Below are 24,543 nucleotides of genomic sequence, written 5' to 3'. Positions count from 1 at the left end.
ACAGGGAAAGTTGCTCTTGTCTTTGCAGGAGCTGTGACGATTTTAGCCATTATTCCATTTATTCTTACCAGTCACATAGAATGGCAACATAACCACCTTGACAGCAGTAGGTTATTCTTGACACAGTGTATTTCTATTAGGAAAAGAAAAAGAAACATTCTTGTAAGTTAAGACCATTTATGGGCAGAAAATTCACATTCCGTTTCATGTCTTAGCCTTTAAAATTTAGCAGATGTCTTAATTTGCAGCAAGTTAAGCAACATAATTACCTTTAAACTTCAATCAAGTATATTTTTGTACCAGTGTTTGCTGTTTTATGAAGTTTTCCACACCTCTCCCTTCACAGCCATCCAAACAGAGGTCAAATACAAAGGTTTTAGTGAACTACTCTTAGCAGACAAACTAACAGATGAAGGAAAAGTACACGACCTGCAAACATTCACTCCTGTAATGCTAATGGAAAAAACATCAACGTTAAGCCCACTCATCCAGGGTATTACACTAGCAGCTTAGAGATTATAAGCACAAGCCATTAGCTGCAACGTTTGTTAAAAAAAGAAGATAGTGAAGCATAACTAATATCCTTGCTGCCTGTCTTTGTTTTCAACCTGCGTTTGGATGAAGCCATACCACTTAGCAGAAAAAGTGTTCTGAAGAACAAGGTGAGACTGCCTGAGGCTATTTTCCTCATTAAAAAACAAACAAACAAACATCCCACACCCAACAACAACAACAAACCCCACACCACACTCCTAATTTAGAAGATATATAGTTTCACCTGGGAGAGAATCAGAGAAATACCTTTGCTGCATAAACCATACTGCTTGAAGAACCTAACAACTGATTTGAGGCTCCTTGAGTGGGAAGTAAGAACTTGGGAGGAGCAGAGAAACTGCAAGATGCCCTAGGGTGCTTTTTCAGAAGTATCTGTTATATAATGTGAAAGACGAACCTGCAAAAGCAAAAGGCTGGTTTTCAATTATATTTTATAAGTAGCGATAACACCAGCACTTCCGATTAATAAAGCCTTCCTGCTAGAGAAGTAGTGAGTTATTCCCTTTGGGGCAGAGAAGACAAATCATCTTGACACTCTGCTGGCAGAATTCATATGCAATCTCAAGTCCTCTTTCCTTTTACCCCCTTTCCAGCCTTCCCCTCTTTCCCAAACACAACACTGGTCACTAGACAGAACCTCTGGTTCACCAGGTTAAGCTGAATTTGGGAGTAACCACAGAATTTTACCCTTTGATCTACCAGCTGATGTATAGGCATTGTCAGGGTGCCTATTTCAGAATTTTGCAGTCTATGTAGGAAAGCAAAACAAGCTGTACAGCTTCCAAACATTCAAGTCAGCAAGTTTAATCCAGAAGCTAACTATTTTGTCAACAGTACATGAGGCAATTACTACAAGATAAACCAACTGTGGGAAAGAAAGTTAATTAATTATATAAATGTAGCTGAAAACCAGTGTTACACGGTGCATCTCGAGCACACGAGAGAAAAAAATAAAATCCATTGTGTGATACAATCTCATGGTGGGGAAGCAAGAACAATGGCACGCACACACTTTTCACTCACGTACTCGATTGCCTGTTCAGACAGAAGAGAAGCACTTCATAGAAAACATTATCAAAAGAATGATATGTTTCAGAGCTCTTGGGAACAGATGGGACCGATCTCTTGCTACTCTGCAGAAATACTAAGTTGTTAGTCCATATTTAGCATTGGGACCCAGGACCCCTGTTTAACGCTGACATAAAAATGCTTATGGTTCCAGATACTGGTAGGATGAGTGAGCTGAATCAGAAAGGTTCTCTGTAGCTAACTAATATGCCTAAATGTAGTTATTGCAGTATGGAGCCATTTACACCACAGCTTTAGACTAGAACTGACAGCTCCTATTGTAAACCACCAGTGGGTTCTTTAGACATTTAAGGGAACAAGCCAAGAAATTGATACATATTAAAAAAAACCAAACCTGTGATATTTATTTCTAATAACAAAGCTCTGCCTCTCTGCGTGCCTCATGACAAACAAGCAGGGCAAGTGCCCACCTACGCAGCTGAGCACTTTGTCAGAGAGACAAAGGGTTCTGTGAACCTGAAGTATGCAGCAGCTCTCCCCCACCCTCACTGGGGGAAGGGGGAGGCAGCTTTTTTGATTTGAACCAAGCGTTATTCACAGCTGGACAGAGACTAGAAAATATATCATCTTCACAAGCTCTTTCCTTTCCATGTGTGGGTAAGTTAACAGTCAGCAAAGTGAATGCAAGCCTCAGAGTAGTATCTTGTTCAAGGACTAGACTATGAAATCAGTTAACTTAAATATGAGCTACAAGATCAGACTTTAATAAACAGATATTCACTTGATACTCTCTGAACTTGTTCAGCAGTTATATGGCACTGTTATCAGCCTGCCAACACCTTAAAATTAACTTTTGATGTTGTCCGTGAGAAGAGGCAACCCTATGAAAAATTAATATACTGGAGCACTGGGGTAGAGTTGTGCAATTCATGTTCTGGACTTTAAACAAGCTTCTGCTGTCAAGAGGATCAGATGAGATGAAAGCTCCGAAGCAGGAAAAATATTTATATAGCACTATGAAATTAGAGAATTACTCCCATTCTAGTGGGAAAATGAACTGAGGATCTGCAACCATCAGCTGAAACCAATGCTATGCTCCTTAAACACACTCCTACATTCCCAAAACAGACATATATTCATTGTCTGCCAAGCAAAATAAGCCCACATTTATGTGCTCACATGACCCACCATTACTGAGGATTCCATTATCATAGTGCTTCAAGTTGTGTTTTGAACTTCAGTGCGTTCACAGTGGTTATCAATGGTGAAAATGAAATGCAACACAAAAGAAAAGAAAAACACTTATATCCCCAACTAATCTTTGGCTGCCAGAGTAATTTGCAGACAGCATGCTAGTTACAACCTACAAAGTGCTGACTCAAGATTGTTCCCTCAAATTCAGACTATAAATGTTACACCAGGTTGTGAAGATGATCTTTGATACTCCTGGATGCACAGCACAATTAAATACTACCACCAGACATCACCTCTGGCACTTCTAGCACTATGATGGCAGCAAGATACAAGTCTGCTTTCCCCTTTGGTCCTGCTGGCCATTAAGACATAATTGTTCTGAAAGAAGTACATATCAGCAGCGGTGTAGCAATGCAACACAAAGGTGGCAATGCACCGCACCAAGGTTTAAATCTGTCATTTATCTGTCTGTAATCACTGCGACACTGCCTGATTACTGTTCCAAGTACATGCAAACTCTGGAAGTCAGTCTTCTGCACCCCTCAAGCATCATGCAAATTCAGTGTCATTAGAGACAGGTTTTAAAATGCCTGTATGAGTGGGCAGTAAGCAGAATTTCACAGATTCAAGGAACAGGCCAGCCTGAGGCTTCCAAGATCATGGTCAGGAGACACATATGGCAGTGGATAGAAGAACTGCAAAAACACTGCAGGAATACAGTTTATTAACTGCTGTGTTGTATTTATTAACCCACAGTTTATGGGTTTCCCCTTCTGTCATTGCTTACTCACACCAAGGATAAGCAGCTAAACAGAGACTCCTTAAACAATCAAAGGAAATCTCAAATTTCTACCAAGAGACTCCATCAGCATAAAGAGTATCCTATGGAAGGGACTTTATCAGGTGTGTTAAGAGACAAGGGAAGTATTACTAAACTACAGTCAAAAGCCTTCAAGACCATTCTAAGACAGTTGGAGATTCTTTCTTAAACCAGCTGCTGCTAGCAGCAACGAGATTAGTTTGCAACAAGACGGAGTTAGGATTCAGTGTGAGATCAAGCACTGTACACAAAATTACACACGTAATTTTTACTTGTACGTAAAAATTAATTTACATACATGCTATCTTACTAAATGCTAAGCCAGTCTAAGCAACAAGTAGCATTTTCAAAATTAATAACAGGATTCTCCACAGCTAGTTGCTTACTAGTCCTCAATGATCCAATAAAGCTAGAAGGCAAAGTATTAAAATAAAACCGTTCTTCCCCCCCCAAAAAATGCCTTGCAACATTACTGCAGCCATGGATTCAATGGCTATCAAATCACATCATTTCCACAAAGCACTATTAGCTACTTTTGAACACAAAACACTTCAGCTTTGAAACTCCCCAAGCCACTTATTTCCAGAAGGCTATATGTGGTAAACTAATTTTGTCGGTTTGTCTCAATCTTAATTTTTACTTTCCTCACTGAAATGCTGCCGCACCCAGACTATAAGAGGATACTACCGAGGTGGGCTTGTCACCTAATTTGGTACACTTATTTTTTGCTTCCAAAAAAACCACCAAACCCAGAAGTAGCTACCTCAAAGACTTCAAGCACTGGACTCAAGATGAAATGAGCCAGATACCTTGTGAATGTGTACAAGAGGTCTCTGTCTCAGGTGTGCTTTAAAGTATACTTTCAGGGTCAGGAGCAGGTTAAATTGTCCATATAGATACCACCCTGAACTCCTGCTAAGAGGAACTGCAGGCCAAAACCAAGATTTCCAGTATCTAAGCTTTGAATGCTGTGATGGAAGTGGCTGCCTTCCTGGGTTTATTTACAGACACAAAGTTGCATGTTATTATGCCAACACAAAGAACAACTTGCTGATGTCTTCTGCACAGAAAAAAACCTTCAGTTGCCAGGTCTGTCCCTAGGAGCTTGGTCCTTCCGTGGATGTTGCTCCCAGTTCAGTAACTGGGAATCCCACTAAAAAGATCAGGCCAGACCTACACAGACAGCAAAGAATCTCTGATAGATCCCCAGGAACGGCACCTGCTGAGAGAAGCTGAGCACACCACACTTGGACTAACCAAAACCACACAAAACACAAGGGAGGAAAGATTTCAATACAGTTTCAGCCTGGCTATGAATTCCGCAGTGGATTTGCCTCAAGAGCCATGCATGACTACAGGCTTCCCAGTCACTTAACAACTGGGAGACAACTGTGGTCTTCAGAGAAAGAAGTGGTTTTAGAGATTCACATGAAGAACACACCCAGCAGGACAACTCTTAAACAACCCAACAGATTAGCAGCTGGCTTAATATGAAATACACAGCAGGGACAAGAACGAGTGCTGTTCTACTGCTAATGGGTCGTACGCTGATTCATGTGACAAGAAAGAACAAAACCAGAGATCAAGTACTACCAGAACCACTGCTCGCATCAGATTAGCATCCTAAATCACAGTAGCACCCCAAATGCACACATATGATACCACTCATGTACAGGCTGCAAGCTAAGGAGAGCTCCTGGGGCATTCAGTTTTAATGTAGGACTCATACATTTTAATTTTGGACACTGCCCAGCTTCAGAACAACCCAAAGGAACAAGCGCAGTGTTTTGACTCTACAGGGCAGTATTACTGCAGGTGACTGGTTACAAATGTTACAAAGCTTCTTTTTGCTCAGATAAATTGCAACTTTAACACTTGAAATTCTAAGTATTTTTTTAAAAATGGGTGAATTTTTAGGTCTTTCCAGTGTTACAAGGTCTTTTCTGGTGAAGAGACTAGGGCACCTGTGTTTTTGAGAAATTTTAAAACGAAGGCTTTGTCCAGTGTGCAGAACTTTTATTTGGGAAGAATTACAAACAGCTTCTTTTGGTCACCAATTGCATTTTTTAGAAATTCACACAAGAGACACAAATGGATTTCAGGGACTTCCTTCCTTTCCTGAAATCCCAGACTACTGTAACAAGTTTCTGGGTCTCACATAACTTCCAAACCCACCAACAGAAGGGGGGCACTCCTAACAAAATGCAAACACACACATTTGGGAGTCACAAGGATCAGGAAGATAGCAAAAGCAGTAACACACATGGGCATACCTGGTCAGTTTTATTTGTCTCAGTCCCACAGATGCTACTTAGATGACAGCAGTACACTTCTTCCCCGCTTTTGTACTTCCAGAGTCTCAGAGTTGAGTCCTGGACAGATAGAAGCGGACACAAGTCTATTACTAACAGCATCTCAGGCAAAGAGAGGCCACTCACAGCCTTCAGCTAAGCCCTATTTCCCTGAAGAGCTTCCCACAGAAGCTGCTAAATAGTCACTTAGTTAAGACCTCAAATTGCAGATAAAGCATTTTAATTAACATAATTTTTCCCCTCCATTCTAAATTATTCAATCATGCTAACTCTAATTCTCCTTTTGAAGTGGAAATTGGGTAGCTGGAGGAGTGCATTTCAAGTCTGTCTCAAATACACAGTAATACACGTGCTCAGCATTTTAATGGCAATTGTTTCAGGTTGCCCTTCTCCACCCTTCCTCATGTTATCACCCAAATTCTCATTTGATCTAGTATCCTCCTGGAGAGAAGCTAAACACCTCCCTGGAAAAACAGAGTCATCAAAGAGCGTTTGCTAAGAATGAAATACAGCTGCACACAGCACTGACCCTAGAGTGGCTTGAAGAATTAGAGGAACAAGAGGCAAGAGCCTTAGGGAAACAAAAGGAGCAGCAGCTGAAACAAAATGCTAAGAATTACTACGATCTCCACAGAAAACATTATTTGTTTCCTATGCAGTGTAGCCTGGGAAACAAAGAATATTGTTTCCCTTCTTTTAGATCAACTCCATCTACTCACTCAGACAGGACTGGCGTGACAGCAGGATGCCATCCATTTAAGAAAAGGGCTGGGTGAAGGGAAAGGTAGGCACACTCACTACACGGTGTGTAGCACTGCACTGCAACCTCTATACAACATGCCTTGGACGTATTATGAGGACACACAGACAAGGACATAATTCAGTCTCACAGGGGAAAAGCAAGTGGGAGGGTATAGAGGGAACAATTTTCTCACCTTAAAAGCTCTAAAAAAAATCTGTGATTCTAAGGCCATTCATTCTCAAGACGCTCATTATCATGGCAGGCTGGCATAATACCCATTCGCTTCAAAGTTGTTTAATAGCCCAATGATTAAAGTTTGTCTGTGCTCCAAAGCAAGAGTTAATGATGAAGAAATACTGAGGACTTCGTGATTTTGTCGTCCCAAAGATCTTAATAAGACGCTAGCCTTGCTATAAACACAGTAAACGGCTCTTACATGATCTAGCAATAGAATGGCTGAACATTGAACAGGAAAATGAGAAAGAGGGGGAAGGAGGGATAGAGCGGGCATGCTATAAACCATGAGAGATTATTCCAAGTATCCCAAGGAACTTGGGAGAAACACAAGAAAATGATGGTTTTGAAGTCTACATTTCAAAAAAACCCAACCTTTTTTTGAAAAAATTGCAATACATACCCCAGAAGCTGACACCAGCAGATCAGGATAGTTGGGTATTACAAGTATTTTGCTTACAAACCTAAAGGAAAAGTAGTCAAAAGTTGAACTCTCTTGCATGACACTCTGGTCTTTAAACACACACAGTAAGAGAAAACACCAATTTTAAAGAGAATCTTAAAATAAACAAACATACTTTCCACATCAAGCTAATTAGGAGGAAGGAAAAATAGGGCTACAGTACTTAACAGATACTACACAAACTACTGACTTCCTACTTAATAGAAAAAAAAATATTTCCCCATCTGCACTCAAGGAATTCTGCTGACTTCCTCCCAACTGAGAACATTGCCATTTAGTCCAAAAAAAGCCAATGGAGACAAATTTACTCAGGCAGCATGTTCCCCTTTCTCAATTCATGGGACACATTAAAAACACGAATCAACAGATACTTTTAAAACACAACAACAGTGTTGACTCAACTTTCAGAGTACCACCTCTCTCCCATCACAGTTGGGGATCATTCAAAAGCAATCTTTACAAAACTTTAAAACACGCATGTGGCAATTTACCACCAGTGTCTACATTCAGAAACCTTGTTTTTCAGAAGTACGTAATACCGCTGTGTCTACCATGACTTGTCTTTGCTGAGTAACGAGGACCTGACCTTCTGGAATTCACTATTATCTTAGAGCTCAGCAACTTAAAACGTAGTGACCTGGGCAGAACATTACCTGAGTGGGACAGTCTTGCTTTTGAAAAAGGGCATAGTTTTAAGGCCATTAAAAAAAGAAAGGGAAAAAAAATAGAAGGAAGATATCTGGCCACTGTAATACAAACTTTCATGACAACGCAGCAATGGCAGCTGCACGCAGGCATAATAGATCCAGCAAGAATCACCATGCACCCCATTGAAAGGAGACAATCCAGGAGCATGAAACGAAATAACACCTATAGCTGCTTTATGTAATCCTTTGCTTATTAATTCCTAATTTAAATGTTGAATTTTTAAACATATTTGAATCAATCTACACTAAGTGCCTTTCCACTCTGCAGACACTAATGAACTCTTTGTGCAGACACAACAGCCCCCCTTTTAAACACATCTTTCTGACCATCAAGCACTATACATTAGAAAGTACAACTATGTACACAGTAGGTGGAAACATCAGGCATGGCTCTAAATATGATATAGAAGCTGACCTGATCAAAGACTACTTAGATCTTTAACACGAGTATTCTCTTGCTTTTTATACTATGCCAATTCTACAAGGGTTAGACTACCAAATGATGTTATTAAAATCAGACTGACACTACAAATTAATCTGTGTCCTAAATGCTCTATTAAAACACCTTGGTGGGCAAGTTTAAATGGGGTGCTACCCGTATCTCAAGTTTCCCAGTCACACCGTCTTTCTTCAACTCTTGTTTCTGATATAGTGAGTTGACTGCACCATGTTGCATCATGTTATGGAAGAGCATGACTGGAAGAGTGTTGCTATCCCCAAGTAACTAATTCGGCGCCAGACCTGCAGAATGACGTACATTCTCTGCCCTATGTAGGGTCACATCTTCTCTGCTACCTTGTCACCAAGGACTTAAAAAATGTAGCAATGGCCACACACACAAAAAAAAACTTGCACAACCCCCTACCCCCACCCCCCTACCCTACTCAAAAACCCTAACAACCAAAGACAACAACAAACCTCCAAAAGCCCACAAAACCACATAGAGGTGGAAGGCAAAGACTTGGAAAATACCACAAGTGATAGACATTTTAAGCAGCAAAGTGTAGAGGGAGAAGTCTTTTAAAAGTCTGTTTGCCCTTTGAGGCTTCTTCATGGGAAAACGACTACTGAGAAGAAAAGGGAGAGTACAGTCCCTTTGGTAGGCTGAAAAGGAAGTCCTCTTAATCTGGCTAGAAGACAACCCCTATTCCTATACCAAAAGAAATACTGGTCTCCTAGCAAGCCAGAGCACATCTGAATCATCAGTATAGCTAGCAGGTTGCTTTGCTGCCTTCCACTCTTCAGATCACTGTAATTAGAAGGACCTTCACTTCAGGATGGAGGAGAAAGGAAAAGAAGGGAAAATCATCCTTCCTGTTTTTATGCAGAGTGAACCCTGCATTTTACTAGGCTTAGTACCACAGAAACACATCATCTTTCTACAGGGATAACCCTTACAATCCACCTTCCACGGACCTTTCTACTTGCCTAAGTGTTCTTACCCATAGCAATAGAAACAACCTAAAGAAAACACCAAGTCCCTTTTCTCAGCTACTAGAAAGGCCAAGTAACTACATTAAGAAGTGTGATTCCTTGCATCTATTTTATGGGACCATTCTGCAGCCTCTAGCTCACTGCAGTCTAGTGTCCGGGCAGAAAGACTGCTCCGTCCTTCCTACTGATACAGCCAGGACTTTCTGTATTACCACAGAACATCCAAGTCTGAGCTCTGTATTGAAATGCCATTAGATTAATATCTGTTCAAACGACAAAGACTTCCTAAGACTTCCCTCGCTAAGACTAAGGTAGGTTCCATCCTGAACTAACAATCACCAGGCTCTGGAGTCTCTTGTGGCCAGCAGGTCAAGGGAGGTGATTCTGCCCCTCTACTCAGCTCTGCTGAGACCCCACCTGGAGTGCTGTGTCCAGCTCTGGAGCCCTCAGCACAGGAAAGACAAGGACCTGTTGGAGTGGGTCCAGAGGAGGGCCACAAAAGTGATCACAGGGCTGGAGCACCTCTCCTGTGAAGAAAGGCTGAGAGAGTTGGGATTGTTCAGTCTGGAGAAGAAAAGGCTCCAGGGAGACCTTATTGCAGCCTTTAGATATATAAAAGGGGATTATAATAAAGATGGGAATAGACTCTTTAATACGGCCTGTTGCAAAAAAACAAGGGGTAATGGTTTTAAACTAAAAATGGGTAGATTTAGAGTAGATATGAAGACTTTTTTTTCATGATGAGGGTGGTGAAACAGTGGAACAGGTTGCCCAGAGAGGTGGTAGATGCCCCATCCCAGGAAACATTCAAGAACAGGTTGGACAGGGCTCTGAGCAACCTGATCTAGTTGAAGATGTCCCTGCTCACTGCAGGGGTGTTGGACTAGGTGACCTTTAAAGGTCTCTTCTGACCCAGACCATTCTATGACTCTAACACAGCTTTCGTTTAATATGATTTGAGGAGACAATTATTTTGTCCACTGGGGCACAGTGAAGAGCTGCACACAATAACTTTTGCACACAATGAACTTACTCTTTGTGTCCCAGACAGTAGGATACAATACTATAAGGAGCCTTTGCCAGGCTGACTCTGATCTTCTCATCTCTGTCTGCAGTTAGGATATACCGGTCATCAGGACTCAGCACCTGTTGATAAAGGGAGAGGTTTGGTGCCCAGTAGTTCAATGCTTGTTTTAATATAATTCTTCCTAACCAGGAGAAAAAAGGTAAGTAGTAAACTATCTGTTTCTCCTGACTCTGAATGGCAGGTGCAAACAGTAAGCCACACTTTTCCACTGACAATGGAAGCATAAATCTTTATGACAGTAACTTTCTCGCTCACTAAGACAAGCAGCACTGACTACTGGGTCCAGTGAAAGCCACTGAGCTCCAACAGTACAGATGGAAGGCCCACTGCATCTTAAAAAGACAGAAACTTACTACACTGAAGAGCTCAAATGACATGACAGACTGGGTGAATTCCCATGTACATTTCATCACTAAGTCTTCTGTGACTGTAACATGAAGACTTCTGGGATATTCACACTCCCAGAACAGACAGCCCTTTGGTAAGGTTGTTTCCTTACCAAACTATGCAGATGCAAACTCAGCAAGAAGAAATCCAAACCATGTATTTCATTTATAAAAAAAAAAAGAACTCCCAAATCTGGGAAAGAGCAACAATGAAAGACCCAAACACAAGCAGGAATGCAGGTTTGTATGCTATCTACACGGAGGCACATACTTACCACATCCAATACCAGAGACAAGTGACCCAACTCAAGTTTTCCATCTGCTTGGGGTTCTGTTATTGAGTAAGAATAGACATCACCAGACTTGTCTGCAACCAGGATCTTATCTTCCGCAGCTGTAATAACCAGGGCAGTACATCTCCTGTTCACGGACCTGAAAGAAAAATGGCACAATTTGAACAGCCCTCGATGGCAGCTTCAGCAAGTCTCAATTTGGACCCAGCTAAACAGACCAAGAGACTGGACAAAAAGCTCTCAGATGCAACACTCTGTTAAGGGAGGGTATGGGGCCAAAATAGCACTTTTGAGACCTATTAAATGACTAACCTATGCAATAGCAAACACCTGTGGGGGTGGGAGAAAAAAAGGAGACCATTAAAGCTGCATGCCTGCTTTTTGCTTAGGTACTGTCTCAACTAAGCATTTTCCCTAGGCAGCCTGCCAGTACTCTAAAGAAAGCTGGTAGACTTTCTTGCACTCTCCATAATAAACATGCAAGTTAAACACATAGAAAAGAGAAGACCAGGTAGGAGTTCTCCTAGCAAAAGTCCTTTGTAGCAACACATCTGAAAACTGTGTTGAAACAACTTCTCCGGTTGTCACTTCATACTGTAAAAGGAAGCGCTTCCTTGTGAGCCCTGAGGACTCTTCCTCCTCACATCCAGAGTCAGAGGGCCGCATCTCAGGGTACCTTGTCCAGGCAAAGCCCTGAACTTGAACTCTAACTTTGCCTTACCATCTGCCAGTATCTTACAGTCCCAGTTGCCATTGTAGCAGGTAATGGTTTTCTTAGAACTTTTCAGGTAAATGTAAGGACAATATATGTAAGAAAACACGTTTTTAAAAAAGGTTTAATCACTTAGTCTGGACAATGCTTCTGCAACTTAACAGCTATTGTTATTACTGTTAATTTTTCTTCTCATAAAACCTCTTTTCCAAACCCCATTATGTGCTGTGTGGTAACATAAGACTGTGGACACCATAGGGAACGGACATTTCTATTTGCCTACTCTGAAATTCAGTGACTGTCTGGAGGCAAAAGAACAATATACTGTACTTCAGGTAGGAAAACAAACTCTAATACTTTTTAGTGACTGTTTAAAGGAACACCGTAACAACAGGAAACGTATAGGACAAGAAAGCCTACTAACACACTGCAGGCTCAGCCAGCAGTTTCAAAACAGGCTACCTTGCCAACAAGAAAAAGTCTTGCTCCAAGTTCATTGTACAGCCTTTGATCTTAAACACAAGATTCAAAAGTTCGCATTGTCTGAAATGAGCTGACTACAAAAGCTAGCACCACATGAAAGCTTTTATACAGCTTGCCACAAAACACTGACGCCAGTTGCACAGCTCAGCTTTGGCATTCTTTTTTTCACGCAGAGACCCTTTTGCCTGTATTCCCCGTTTCCAAATAGGAGGTAGTGACATTCCAAAAATTTCCAGCTGTGGCCCTAGTTGATCTTTTAGCAGAAAACTGAAATATCAAACAATTATTCAATGGCATACTACGGGCAAGACATACAGGGCAGGGCAGCAGGGAAAACAGAACGCAGAATGAACAGAATTTGCCATTTCTGGTCTTGTCAGTGAATACTTACTCACTACAACATTGGTTAACCCACCAAAGGTCCATCATGTACCCTACACTCACAGCCAAGCTGACAGAAACTCCATTTTCTTTTGCAACCAGGGCCACACATTTGTCAGAGACCCCCAGAAGCAGAGACGTCACATGCTGAGGTACTTTCTCAGGAAGTCCTTCATGGTCCTCTTTTTTACAGACAATTGTCACAAGCAGCAGCAGAAAACTTGTAACTGGAGGACCTCTGGTGGACAGCTACAGACTGTTTTCTCTAGAGGACTGTACTACAGAAGAGACAGTTGGCAGCATCTCTAAAGATATACTTTGGAGAGAGTTCACAAACTCCCCACATCATCTTCTCCTCCAAATCAACAGAAACAGACAGTACACTCACTGAACTGCTCAGTATTGCTCTTACAAGCCCTACCTTACTGTTCACTAGGAGCGGGAAAAGTTTCAGTTCTTAACGATGCAAATACTATTTTTTTGGAATAAAAGAAGAGATTAGCCTTTTCTTGACCAATGATATAAACATCTGCACTCCCGTTCTTGGTGTGGGGCATGCCGCACACCACTTCTTGACAAAGATGTTTGAATTCCCAAGATCATTAAATTTGTTTGAGCAAGTACAAGGGAAAAAAAAAGAAGCTTAGTGATAACAAATAGCAACATCCTAAGTACTACTATTTTATAACTCTAAATTAATCAGCCATAACTCCATAACAAAGCAACATCCTGCTTCTTTACCTGATGCTAACACATTCCCAGGAGGCCTTCGTATGGAACAGAATCAGACGTTTGCTGTTATCCGTCAAGGCAAAATAATCTCCTGATGGGGAGAAGGCAAAAGCTAGGATGTCATCACTTCCTTTATCTGTCAGCCTTCCATCCTGCCTAATATAGAGAGAAGGGGAACAACATTTCACAACCTGAGAGTTACTGAAATCCTTAAGAAGAGAAGGTTGCTCTCATGCCACCAAGAAAGAGCATGAAGAACAAGGTACAATGCTAAAAGTTTTATTTCTGCTTAAAATGTCGAGCCAACTTGAACATTAATGCAAAGGAAAAAGTCAAGAAAAGGGAAACTGATATAAGGTCTAAGCCTGTATCATTACCTGCTTAAAAAAAGGACCGCTAGGGTTTGTGCTAGCAGACCTTGATACAAATTTAGGGGAAAAGAATAAAACTGGCTACAGGTAAAACAATGCCCAGTGGCTGAACTAAACTAAGAAAAAGACTTTTTCGTGTTTTGAAATCTCATGACTTAGAGAATAGACCTGAAGGAGGAGTTATATTACTGGGGTACAGTATTTTTTTTCTGTCTTAGACAGTCTAATAAAAAACTGCAGCATTTTTCTTTAAATGTCTTGTCTGAGAAGACTCATACAGAATCATTGATTATACTGCTAGTGTTTCTCTAAAAAAAAAAAACAGGTGTACAGTATCCCCTCCAGGATGAAACAAACAAAAAAATACATACATACATATCCATCAGGGTTAACAAAAACAACCTAGCCATCACCTGCTCAAGCAGTCATCCCGTGACTTTCTTTTATGATCTTCTCTGCCACATAACCTCAGGAGGAGATGCACCCTCTAGGAAAACAGCAGATTGCCCAAGCAGATTTTCTCACCCTTTATTTCCCGAGGTCGTCTTCTCCACGCTGACACAATCATACACGAAGAGACTATCATCACTGGAAATAAAATCAACAGACTGAAACCACTGGAACTAGAACAACCATGACCTTAGCTATGAAGAGACTCAACTCTTTGGTAAGATGCTATTATTCCGCGGTTATTTGTGCAACTGAGCCCTACCTCGAGCCACCAATACCCTTGTGAAATGGGGTCCCAAAGCGCTACAGACGCAGTGGAAGTTTAAAACCTCGGACCGTACACATACGCCAAAAAAAAGAAAAGACAAAAAGAAAAGGAAATCGTAGCCCATTGGCAAAGTAACCGTGATATTTGACTTTTTTGTCAGGCTTGACATATTTGTCACTAGCATTTCCCCCATTGTGACGTGCACCTCGTGGTGCATAACCGTGCCGGAAAACTGGGCAAGACCCTCCCGGAAGGTAGAAGCCGGCCGGGCCTCCCCCAACCCCGCCCGGCAGCCGCAGGGGACGCGCAGCCAGCCCCGCCGGGGCGGCCCCCGCCGCCGGGATCGCCGGGACCGCCGGGATGCCCGGCCCGCCCGCCCCAGCCCGCCGCCGCCGCCGCCAGCGGAGCAGGCCCCAACCCCGCCGCCGCCCCGCCCGCCACTGACCCGGCTTCCCTGTACCGCGCCGCCAGGAGCCGGCCGCCGCCGCTGGCGGCCATCAGCGCCCCGCGGAGCGCCAGAGCCGGCCCGGGACCGGGCCTGCGACCCCCGCCGCCGCCGTCGCCCTCCATGCGTCAACACCGCCACGTGCGCGCCAGGGCGGGCGCAGCGTACCGGCGTCACTATGCGAGGCAATGACGACAAAGGGGCTGTGCCGCGCCTGCGCGGCGGGGGAGGTCGTGGTGGCCACCCCTGCGAGGGAGCGCCTGTCCCGGTGCGGGTCGCGGCGGCGGGCCCCCGGCGACAAGTAACTACCCGCCGCTCCCGTAGCGGAGGCTGTCACCGGGAGGGGGCGGGTCCTGCCACCGGGAGGAGGCGGAGCCTGCCACCGAGATGGGGCGGTGCCTCCTGGCTTAAGCCCCGCCCGCCGGCAGGACCCGGATCTGCCCCGGAGTTCGTGCTGCGCCCGCAGGGTCCTCGCTAAGATGGCGGCTGCCTCCTTGCTGGGCTGCGGCCGAGCAGCGACCCGTCAGGTAAGCAGTAGGGTAGGCGCCGGATGCGGGGTGAGGGGGGCAGGGAGGAGCACATCGAGCCGGCCGGTCGCTTGCTTTATCCCGGGCCCGGTGCGCGGGTACCGGCCGCGGCTGGCACCTGCGTACCGGGCCCGGGAGAGGGAAATTGCGCATGCGCCGTGGGCACCGCGGGGACGCCTCCCCCCCCGCCCCACGCGTGTCCCTGTCACCCCGGAGATCATTTTTGTCCCTCCTCGTTCATTTGTTTTATACCGTGCCTTGCAGGTGTTGCAGCTGGAGGCCCGGGGGCTGCGAGGGGCGGCCCCCTCCGCGGCGCTCTGCAGCAGGCCGGTGGGCTCCGGGATGGCGACGCCGCCTACGAGTAAGATGCTTGTTTCGTCCTGAGAGGTGGTGGGGTGTAAGTAAAAGCAAGCGAGGGTGCAGCGGCTGGTTGGAGAGCCTCCTTTTCTGCTGCTAAACCAGCAGGGTTGCTGACTGCCTTCCCCTGCAGCCTGCCAGCCCCGGGGAGGTGTGTGCACCCTGCGGTGGCACCCAGACTGTAAAAGTTTACCTGCCCGTCGGACCGGGGAGCTCCCGTCTGAAGTTCAAGTCCCTCTGGTTGTCATTAAGTAGGCAAGAAGAGCTTAGAAATGCTCGTGGCCGCATCTCTGAACAGCTGCTACATAAGCCAAGAAAGTGAAAGGTCATCACCATGTGAATAAGGATTTCTGCCCAAGTGTCCTGCGTAGTAAGAAAACTAAAAGTAAAGGTTTGGTAGGAGCGGGTTTGTGTGGGATACCTTTATATTCATAGGCCGTGCTACGAGCTTGGCGCTTCTTTCCTGTTGACCTTCACCTTAACGTGTTAGCTGCCATGATGCTTGACCAGACCTAAGGAGACCTATTGTTACATTTGCCTTAATTTAAAGAAGCTTTGCAAATTGCCTGAAATTTGATGGAAATGAGTGTAGCAAATTACTGTTTTTTTAATGAGGTGCAAAATGTGTGTTTGAACTTCAGATGTTCCCCCTTGTCTTTTGAAATGTATGGATTATGAGGGTCAAAAAGCATCCCATTTTACAGAAAGAGAGAAAGATGCAAAATCCAAATACCTGCTCCAAGCAACAGTGTTGAGAAGCTGCAGAAAACTACCACGGCCTTTTTGTGTTAAATTTAGTTATAATGCTTCTTGCCCCATAGGTTTGCAGGCAAGCCAGTACGTGGGCCTGGGTTTGGGTGCTGCAGTGCATTCAACATTGAGAAGTATTTGAACCCTTTCTGTCCCTGACCAAAGTCAAAACGTGAATACAGGTTTCAAAAAGGGATATCTTGTGCAAAATGCTGGTTGTAAATAGAGGCTCACTGTGATTCAGTGAGTAGGATTCCCATCCCAAATGGTGCTTTTACAGTAAAGTTCCATGGGACCATATGTAGGAGTGATCAGGCTTGTTGACAGCTGTTGAAAAGATCACTGAAAGAGTAGCTGAATGCACGTTTCTGGCTTTAGAAAGCCTTTGCTGCATAGATTGATATAAGCTTGATTGAACAACAAGTGGCTTTTTATTATAATTTTCTTTTTGCATTAAGCGTATTTGAGGTGTACTTTAGAATCAGTTTCTAGATTTGTTGTCCTGCAGCTCTGATTTCAGAAGGTGTCAGGAGACCTCTTTCAGCCAGCTACTTCCCCTGCAAATGGTTACAGTTAGTTGAGGTGTATAGGATGCAGATGTCTTTCTCAGATTCTAGCTGGAACAGAGTGTGCGAATTTTCTTTGCTTTGATAAAAATGTCATGTTTACTTACAAAGTCACCGATGGGGCATAGACCTGTAATTTCTGCCTGCCACCTTTCTGAGTGCGAACATGTTTTAAACACGTTCCGATAATGATGCTGATGTTACGAGCATCAGTTAGAATGCATCTGGGAATAATATTCTTGTTACTGATTTGGATGTATTGTTCTTTTGGCAAAGCGATGCAAGTACAGATCAGGTGGTACAGAGCTGAAGTACCCTAATTAAAGTGTCTGTAGCAGCTCTATTAGGCTTTATGATTAAAAGCTGTATGATTGAATTGTGCATCTTTTTCACATATCCAAATATTACTCTTTAAAGTATTTTTCCAGTAACACCTACTGTTGATGGTCAAGTTGAATGTTACCTGCCTTCTTGGTCTCTTAGGATGTCTTAACATTAATAGTTCTTCAGCTTTTGCTCAGCTTTCACTTGTCTGTCATCCCTTTGGGCATTCTTGCGTTCCTTTGGCCTCCCCATATGCTTCTTTGAAGAACCCTTCAATCCTGAGTGATGTTTCCTCACGTATTAGTTTCTGCAGGCTGCTGTTCAGCTGTGTCAGTCTGCGCAGGGACTCAGGCTTCTTTCAAAGGTGGCTGCCCATCCTACTTCACCCTGCCTTCCCTCCATGCCCTGCACCTTCCATCTGGCAGAGAGAAGTATGTGTCTGAATTATTCAAAAGTATTACCTGTATAGTGAACTGATATTTCTTTTCATTTGTACTTATGTTAAGAACTCTGTATTTCTTTCTTAAATATTTTGCTTTAAATTTCATGTGTCTGTCTCTTCTGTGATGTTTTCACTTGGACATTGCTAAAGACTTGCTTCTGTTCAGAAGTAATGATAGTAACTCCTTGGATCATACCAGGTATTATTGCAAAACACTAGTAAGGGGGAAAACTGCATCTAGTTTATGGCCTTGTACATCTGGGTTTCCAAACTGTGCAGATAAATCTGCACAATAGACTGGAAATCTGTTAAATTACACCAGTGGTTGGAAGTGGTGCAACTATAATGGAGTTGGCTTTGCTATTCAAATTTCAGTGGTGATGCAACTTCTTAATGTGCTCCCAGTCGTCTTTGTCCTCCTGTTTTCTGTAACCGCAACAGTATTCGCTGTTCATCAGCCTCTTGAGGATATAATTGGCACAAGCATCCAAGGGTACTCTCTGAAAGGGGCTGAAAGTTGCTGCTTTCTCTTCAACTGTTGGCTCCTTGTCTGGAGAATTTAGCTTAATTAAAGTATCCTTGAAGTTGAAGAAATAAAGGCAGGCTAAAATAAAGCATTAGGAGATCTAAGACTTTTTTTTTACAAAGAGGTCTCAAACCAAAAATAGGAAGTGGAGACAGTGAAGACTGGAGAAGATAAGGTCTTGGTGAAATAATGTTGAACTGTGTTAGACACAATTCAGTTTGTAGGTCACATGGGCGCACAAACAAGTAATACTTACTTTCATATATGGCCTCAGGTATCTCTTAGTCCGCTATTTTGTCTCTTGGGAGTCACCCCTTCGTACTGCTTTGAAGATAACTACTGCAAGAGGCTGGCTATTGCTATGTTTGTTTACTCTGTCTTCTGCTTTGCTGGCTTGTTCATAGACAAATATTATCTCTGTAGCAGCAAATTTGAAGAACTTAGCTAACAAGATATCTTAACGTTCATCTGAGATAAGAAGGTGTCTGTAAACCATTTTCAGTGGTGCAGAATTGAAGCACAGAGGAAAAACAGCTCATGCAAGGAGTCTGGCAAAACAAGGAGCAAAAGGCATTAACTTGTGAGTTTTAGTACTGCAGCAGCGAAAACTGCAAAATGCTAACTAGAACTCTAGTTTCTTAACTTAAAATGCCTTAAAACTTTCTGCTTCATAATGCCTGTATTTAGTATAACTTCTTTCAATTTGCTTTTTGTACCGGATTGTCTCGGAAAGTTAAAATTGTATGACTAAGATCACTAATTAACAGCGGTGTCGGATATAATGATGATAATCCTTTTTATGCCGTTTCCTAGATGTAGTGGCACCACAGGGAAGCGCCAAGCTGCTAGCCATCAAGGCACCAGTTGAATTTCCTAAAATGTTGTCTTCTAGCTCTCTCCGAGTATCTGCAAACAAAGGTGAGAGCATATCTAGTACTAAACTTGAGGAAGCTTCAAAACCTTCTGCTGAAGACATGAGGATGTTCATGTCAAGAAAAACTGTGGTTGCATTTCCTCAGCGAGCAGTTGTTTCCTCCCTTGAGGAGGAAAACCTCGCTTCACCTGCAACAGAAGGAGGCTTGAGGAAAGAGTTAGTTGAGGAAGAAGCTTCGTCTTCATCCAGCTCGGATTCAGATTCTAGCTCAGATTCTGAGGAAGAAAATGATGGTGATTCAGAAGTTGCCATTAAAACCAAAGTTGAGTTTCCCACACGAGATTCCATCTCTTCTGAGAACATAGCGGTAAAGGCATCAATGCTGGCAAAAGAGAACTTGTCCCAGAAATCCCACAAAGAATATGTAGCTAAGAAGAAACCATGCAAAACAGAAACTGATGTGTCTCCTATCAAGCAGGTCGCATTTTCTAAAACATCAGTCGGCCATGAAACATCAAAATCCAAAGCAAGAGACCCCAAAGTAAAGTCAACTCCTAAAGAAGCAGATCGGCAGAAGCTGGGCTTAGAACCGCAGGTGTCTGAAAGCAGAGACCTGACTGGTGTTGCTCATAAATCTGATTATTTGGAGGAAAAGTCCATTGGAACCCAAGTAGCAGCTCTTCGGCCGAAAGCTTCATCAGGGACTCAGGAAGACAGAAAGCAAAAACTGATATCCAGAGAAGAAGAAAAAAAGGTGAAGCGGGCACAGGAATCAGAAGCAGAAGAAGTAACTGCTCCTAAACTGAAAGAAGAGACTTCTGAAAGCTCGATGTTGGTGATGGGGACTACAGCAAAGGAGGAGACCGTTCAGGAAGCAGGAGGCCAGGCTGGAGAAAGAAGCAGCACAGTAGAGGGTACAACTTTAAATTGTTTGAACTGTATTGATTCATCTGGGCTAGGGTGTAACTTTTTTTAAAGGGTTTCCAAATCTTCTCTGTTTGTGATTCTCTGATCTTTACTGAAGCTAACTGTAACAGTGACTTTCTGGAAAATAAAATCTTGTTCGTTGCTAATTGTTATAAGCACTCAGTAATGTTCAGTTTCCAGTTATGCTGTGAAAGGAAGTGGTCTTCATTTCACTGTATTTATAGTTTCATAAACCAGGTACTTATAAAATGAAAACAAGTTTGTTTACACTGTGAGCAAAGTCATTGGATTTATATGACAAAACTTATTTTCCCGCTTCTCTTTTCTCAGAAGGATTTGGTAACTGCCTTTCTCCTGAGCCAAATTTGAAGTCATGTGATTTTTGCTTAAATCCTGCTGTCTTTCTTTCTTTTTCCTTTTTTTATAAATCTTGCAGCGTTTCAGATTTCATTAGACTTAAGATATCATAGTGTAATGCCAGAAATAGCTATTGATTCTGAGATTGGTACGTTGTAAGCAAGTCCTTTTGAAGTAGCACACGGTTGACCTTACAACCCAGTTTTTGTAGTGATTTGGGGAGGAGACAGTGATATGTTTTAGGAAAGAGCATCGTGCACCATGGAATCATCTTCCTAGCTGTACTTTCCTATTTAACTTACCCTTCTTATTTACTACCTGTCCTGTTAGCTTACCTACTGATCTCACACTGTGTACTTCAGTAGCAAATGCCACTCTGTCCTGATCTGTGGTGGCTTACCACTCTTGCCTTTCAACTTAGGCAACATACAGTTTTTAAGACCACCCTTGTGGTTGCTGCTTTGAATTAAAGAATTTGCCTACTTGGAAGTAAAAGCAGCATAATTGCAAAGCTGCTTTGATATCCTTCCAAGTTATATCCTTGCAGAAAAGGTCCTGGGGGTCCACATGGACAGCAAGTTGAACATGAGACAGCAATGTGTCCTTGCAGCAAAGACCACCGATGGATAGCCTGGGCTGTGTTAGGAGGAGTTTTGCAAGCAGGCTGAGGGAGGTGATCCTTCCCTGGTGAGATGCACCTGGAGTGCTGTGTTCATTTGTGGGCTCCCGAGTACAAGAGAGAAGTGGAACTACTAGAGGGAATCCAGCAAAGTGCCACTAAAATGATGAATGGACTGGAGTATCTCTCCTGTGAGGACAGGCTGAGAGAGGTGAGACTGTTCAGCCCAGGGAAGAGAAGGCTCAGGGAGGAATCTTGCCAATGTATATAAATACCTGAAGGGAGGGTGCAAAGAAGACAGAGGTAAGACTCTCTTCATTGGTACCCAGTGACAGGGCAGTGGGTACAACCTGAAATAGTGTTTTGCCTGAACATCAAGAAACACTGTTTTGTTTTTTTTCTTTCCACTGTCAGTATGGCTGAGCACTGGCACAGGTTTCCCAGAGAGGTGGTAGAGTTTCCATCCTTGGAGACATTGAGAAGCCATCTGGACGTGGTCCTGGGCAGCTGGCTTTAGCTGACCCTGCTTGAGCATTTGAGGTTGGACCACATGACCTCCACAGTGGACTTCTAGATGCTTAAGCATTATTTTTTGTTTCCGCTTTGAAGCTGCTATGAAGACCCCAAAAATGAGTTCAGTTAACCTCAAGTATGAAAGGGGGGACTTGGTCTTAAAATGTGCTAATAGTTCAAGGTGAAGATTATGACACATTGAATATCTATGAAACAGCCTCCCCTGCTCTGATGCATACCTCTGGAATAAGGTTAAGACCATGTGACAAACTTTTCCTGCAGATCTGTATTGATGGGTCAATAGTACCACCGTGCCTCAGATGCATCATCATCACCACACCAGCAAAACCCTTTTGGGTAGGACTCGGCTTTGCTGAAAATGGCACTTTCGCTGTTGAGCTCCTCTTGCTCTGTGGAGGTGGTAAGGCTGTGACGGCAGGGAAGCTTCTGTTGGGTACATGCTGTGCCCCTGCTAGAGGACTCTCCTTCAGTGGGTGTAGGAGAGGTGGGGCTTAGTACAGGCAGGTTCATACCCCTTGACTGCTGGTGAAATGTCTTTGGGTGCCAGGGGGTAGCAAAGAGTCAAACATAGCTAAACTGTGTTCAACACTGTCACTGGTATCTCCAGGCGTATCTTCTTCTCCCTTCCTTTTGAGGCCATCGGTAATCTGTACTTCTCTCCTGTTCCCGTGTTCTTTTGTTCATCTGCAAACTGCAGCAGGCACACTGAAGATGTGAAAGCGATTTTTCCCATTACAAACCTGGATGTTAAGGTGATGTCATCCACTTTGTAGAGCAGGCTTGCTAAGCAGTCAGCAAAAATGCTGACTTCAACTGCTAAGTAAGTAACAAAACAGTAGCATGGTAACTCAGAAATATACCTCTGATTCATTTCAGAAGAACATCCTGTGAAATGCTTGCGCTTTAAGAGAGAAAGCGTAGATGAAATCTGAAGTATGGGGAGGGTGAACTTGGAGATAAATTTTTCCTTTGAGAAGCCAAGTACAGTGTGTTTGGGCAGGAAAAATGACAGTCCATCTGCTTTTCTTCCTGAGCATCTGCCTCTTAATTTGGAACAACTGTCTCTTGCAGGTTGAACGTACTCTTGCCTACACTTGCCTGTCCTTGGGGCTATTTGCAGCAAAGACAGCATCATCTGGCTTTCATATCTCTAGTGTTGTCTCCTATGAACTGTCTCAGCGTGAACTGAGCAGTAGGCACAGGGATATTTTTCTTCCATAGGTTGTGTGTGTTGTTTCGTTGAAACCACGGCTTCTCAACATGAAACGTTGCATTTTATAAGCAATTCTTGTTAAAAGTTACAAGATATGCGCTCTTAAACTGATAGCATTACATTGCAATAATTACGTTATAATCAAAGGGAAATTCTGGTGTTCAGTTGCTTGAGTTCTTGTACTGTTATTGTAGGTCGTATTAGGCTCCTTTTCATAATACAACCGTCTAACATAAACCGCTACATACAAATTTGTATGATGAAGCTTTTTGCTGGATTATACTTCTGTCTTTCCTATTGTTAAAACTCTGGGTATATGAGAACAAATTAATATTGGGAGTAAAGCTTTATTTCTTGCAATTTCCTTGGTTGTAAAATCAGGAACCTTTTATGTAAATGGTACTGCCTAAATTTGCATAATATTCTAAAAGTGTAAGAATTAATGTTGCCTTTAATATGAAGTAAGGAGTTCCGAATAACTTCATTAGGTTATCCTTTTAGGAAGAAGAACTGATACAAAGTTCAGAAGATTATATTTAGAAGAAAGGAAATTTATATCAAAGGCTGTTGATGTATTACTGTTCAGTATGATCGCATTTGAAATTGAACTGTGGCGATCTCAATAATTCCATCATTTCTCCCCATGGAAAAAATTCCGTCCATAAATTAGTTCTAATAGCTGTATCTCGTGGTCTGACATGATATATCATTTGTACTGCTGCTTTGCCTCTCCTGGCTTGCTAAGAATGTCACCTACTGTTCTGGCTGGAGTCAAAACCAAGGCAACTATGAAAAAGCCCAGAAATGCAGACATATGTCTTCAAAATATAAATGAAATGTTCTGCCCTGTCGTTCCCCAGCGTTAGGTGGTAGTTTGGATTTGAAAACCTGTGCTGTATTAGATGACTTGTACTGATTCCTGTTCCCCTACTTCTTACTAATGTGCTGCTTTAGTGTCAGACAAGGTACCAGCAGAACTTAGTAAACTGATCCTTTTGTTGTAGATACTGACTTCTTGTTTGTTTGTTTCTTAATGTTGACTGGATGAGGGATCTGACAGTATATGAAGGTTGGGTCAGTAATTAAGAATAGTGCCCTCTGGTGTGGCATCCCTATAGTCACCAGTCACTTGTTTGTTTTCACAGAGACCACAGCAGCTGCTGAGCCTGCTCCAGAAGAATTCGATAATTCTACCTACAAGAACCTTCAGCATCATGAATATAACATTTATACCTTTGTTGATTCTATGGTGGTTCTCTCAAAATTCAGGCAGCCTCAGCCGTCCTCTGGAAGACCATCACCAAGGCACTGAAAGAACCACATTTAAAACAAATGCCCAGGAAGAATGATAAATTGTTCTATTTAGCACTGTTGCTTCCTCTGTATTACAAATCAGTTAAAAAAGAATAAATAAATGCATGATAACTTA

At 42.9% G+C, this 24,543-nt stretch overlaps 2 protein-coding genes across 6 annotated transcripts in view; one reads left to right on the top strand and one right to left on the bottom strand.

The window, feature by feature from the left end:
- WDR4 (WDR4 tRNA N7-guanosine methyltransferase non-catalytic subunit) overlaps positions 1 to 15,446 on the bottom strand; it is a 21,130-nt gene extending 5,684 nt beyond the window's left edge. Inside the window, exons 1-8 of the mRNA XM_075099197.1 lie at positions 15,099 to 15,446; positions 14,461 to 14,523; positions 13,574 to 13,720; positions 11,239 to 11,395; positions 10,524 to 10,636; positions 7,290 to 7,350; positions 5,872 to 5,970; positions 69 to 133 (exon numbers count right to left, since the gene is read on the bottom strand). Of these exons, the coding sequence (XP_074955298.1) occupies positions 69 to 133; positions 5,872 to 5,970; positions 7,290 to 7,350; positions 10,524 to 10,636; positions 11,239 to 11,395; positions 13,574 to 13,720; positions 14,461 to 14,523; positions 15,099 to 15,223 (830 nt within the window). The 5' untranslated portion in view covers positions 15,224 to 15,446. The remainder of the gene's footprint in view (positions 1 to 68; positions 134 to 5,871; positions 5,971 to 7,289; positions 7,351 to 10,523; positions 10,637 to 11,238; positions 11,396 to 13,573; positions 13,721 to 14,460; positions 14,524 to 15,098) is intronic.
- Positions 15,315 to 24,543, top strand: NDUFV3 (NADH:ubiquinone oxidoreductase subunit V3). Of its 5 annotated transcripts, XM_075099155.1 has the most exons (5): positions 15,317 to 15,625; positions 15,890 to 15,986; positions 17,927 to 18,053; positions 19,404 to 20,378; positions 24,260 to 24,543. In XM_075099155.1, the coding sequence occupies exons 3-5, from the start codon at positions 18,023 to 18,025 to the stop codon at positions 24,424 to 24,426; spliced, it is 1,173 nt and encodes a 390-aa protein (XP_074955256.1). In that variant the 5' UTR covers positions 15,317 to 15,625; positions 15,890 to 15,986; positions 17,927 to 18,022; the 3' UTR covers positions 24,427 to 24,543. The 5 variants fall into 5 exon arrangements, with proteins under 5 accessions (XP_074955277.1, XP_074955248.1, XP_074955286.1 ...); XM_075099176.1 differs by lacking the exon at positions 17,927 to 18,053 and having other exon boundaries at positions 15,315 to 15,625; positions 19,404 to 19,508; XM_075099147.1 differs by lacking the exon at positions 17,927 to 18,053 and having other exon boundaries at positions 15,315 to 15,625.

Source organism: Phalacrocorax aristotelis, chromosome 1 (assembly GCF_949628215.1).
Source record: "Phalacrocorax aristotelis chromosome 1, bGulAri2.1, whole genome shotgun sequence".
Classification (NCBI taxonomy): domain Eukaryota; kingdom Metazoa; phylum Chordata; class Aves; order Suliformes; family Phalacrocoracidae; genus Phalacrocorax; species Phalacrocorax aristotelis.
This window is presented reverse-complemented; position numbering and strand designations above follow the sequence as displayed.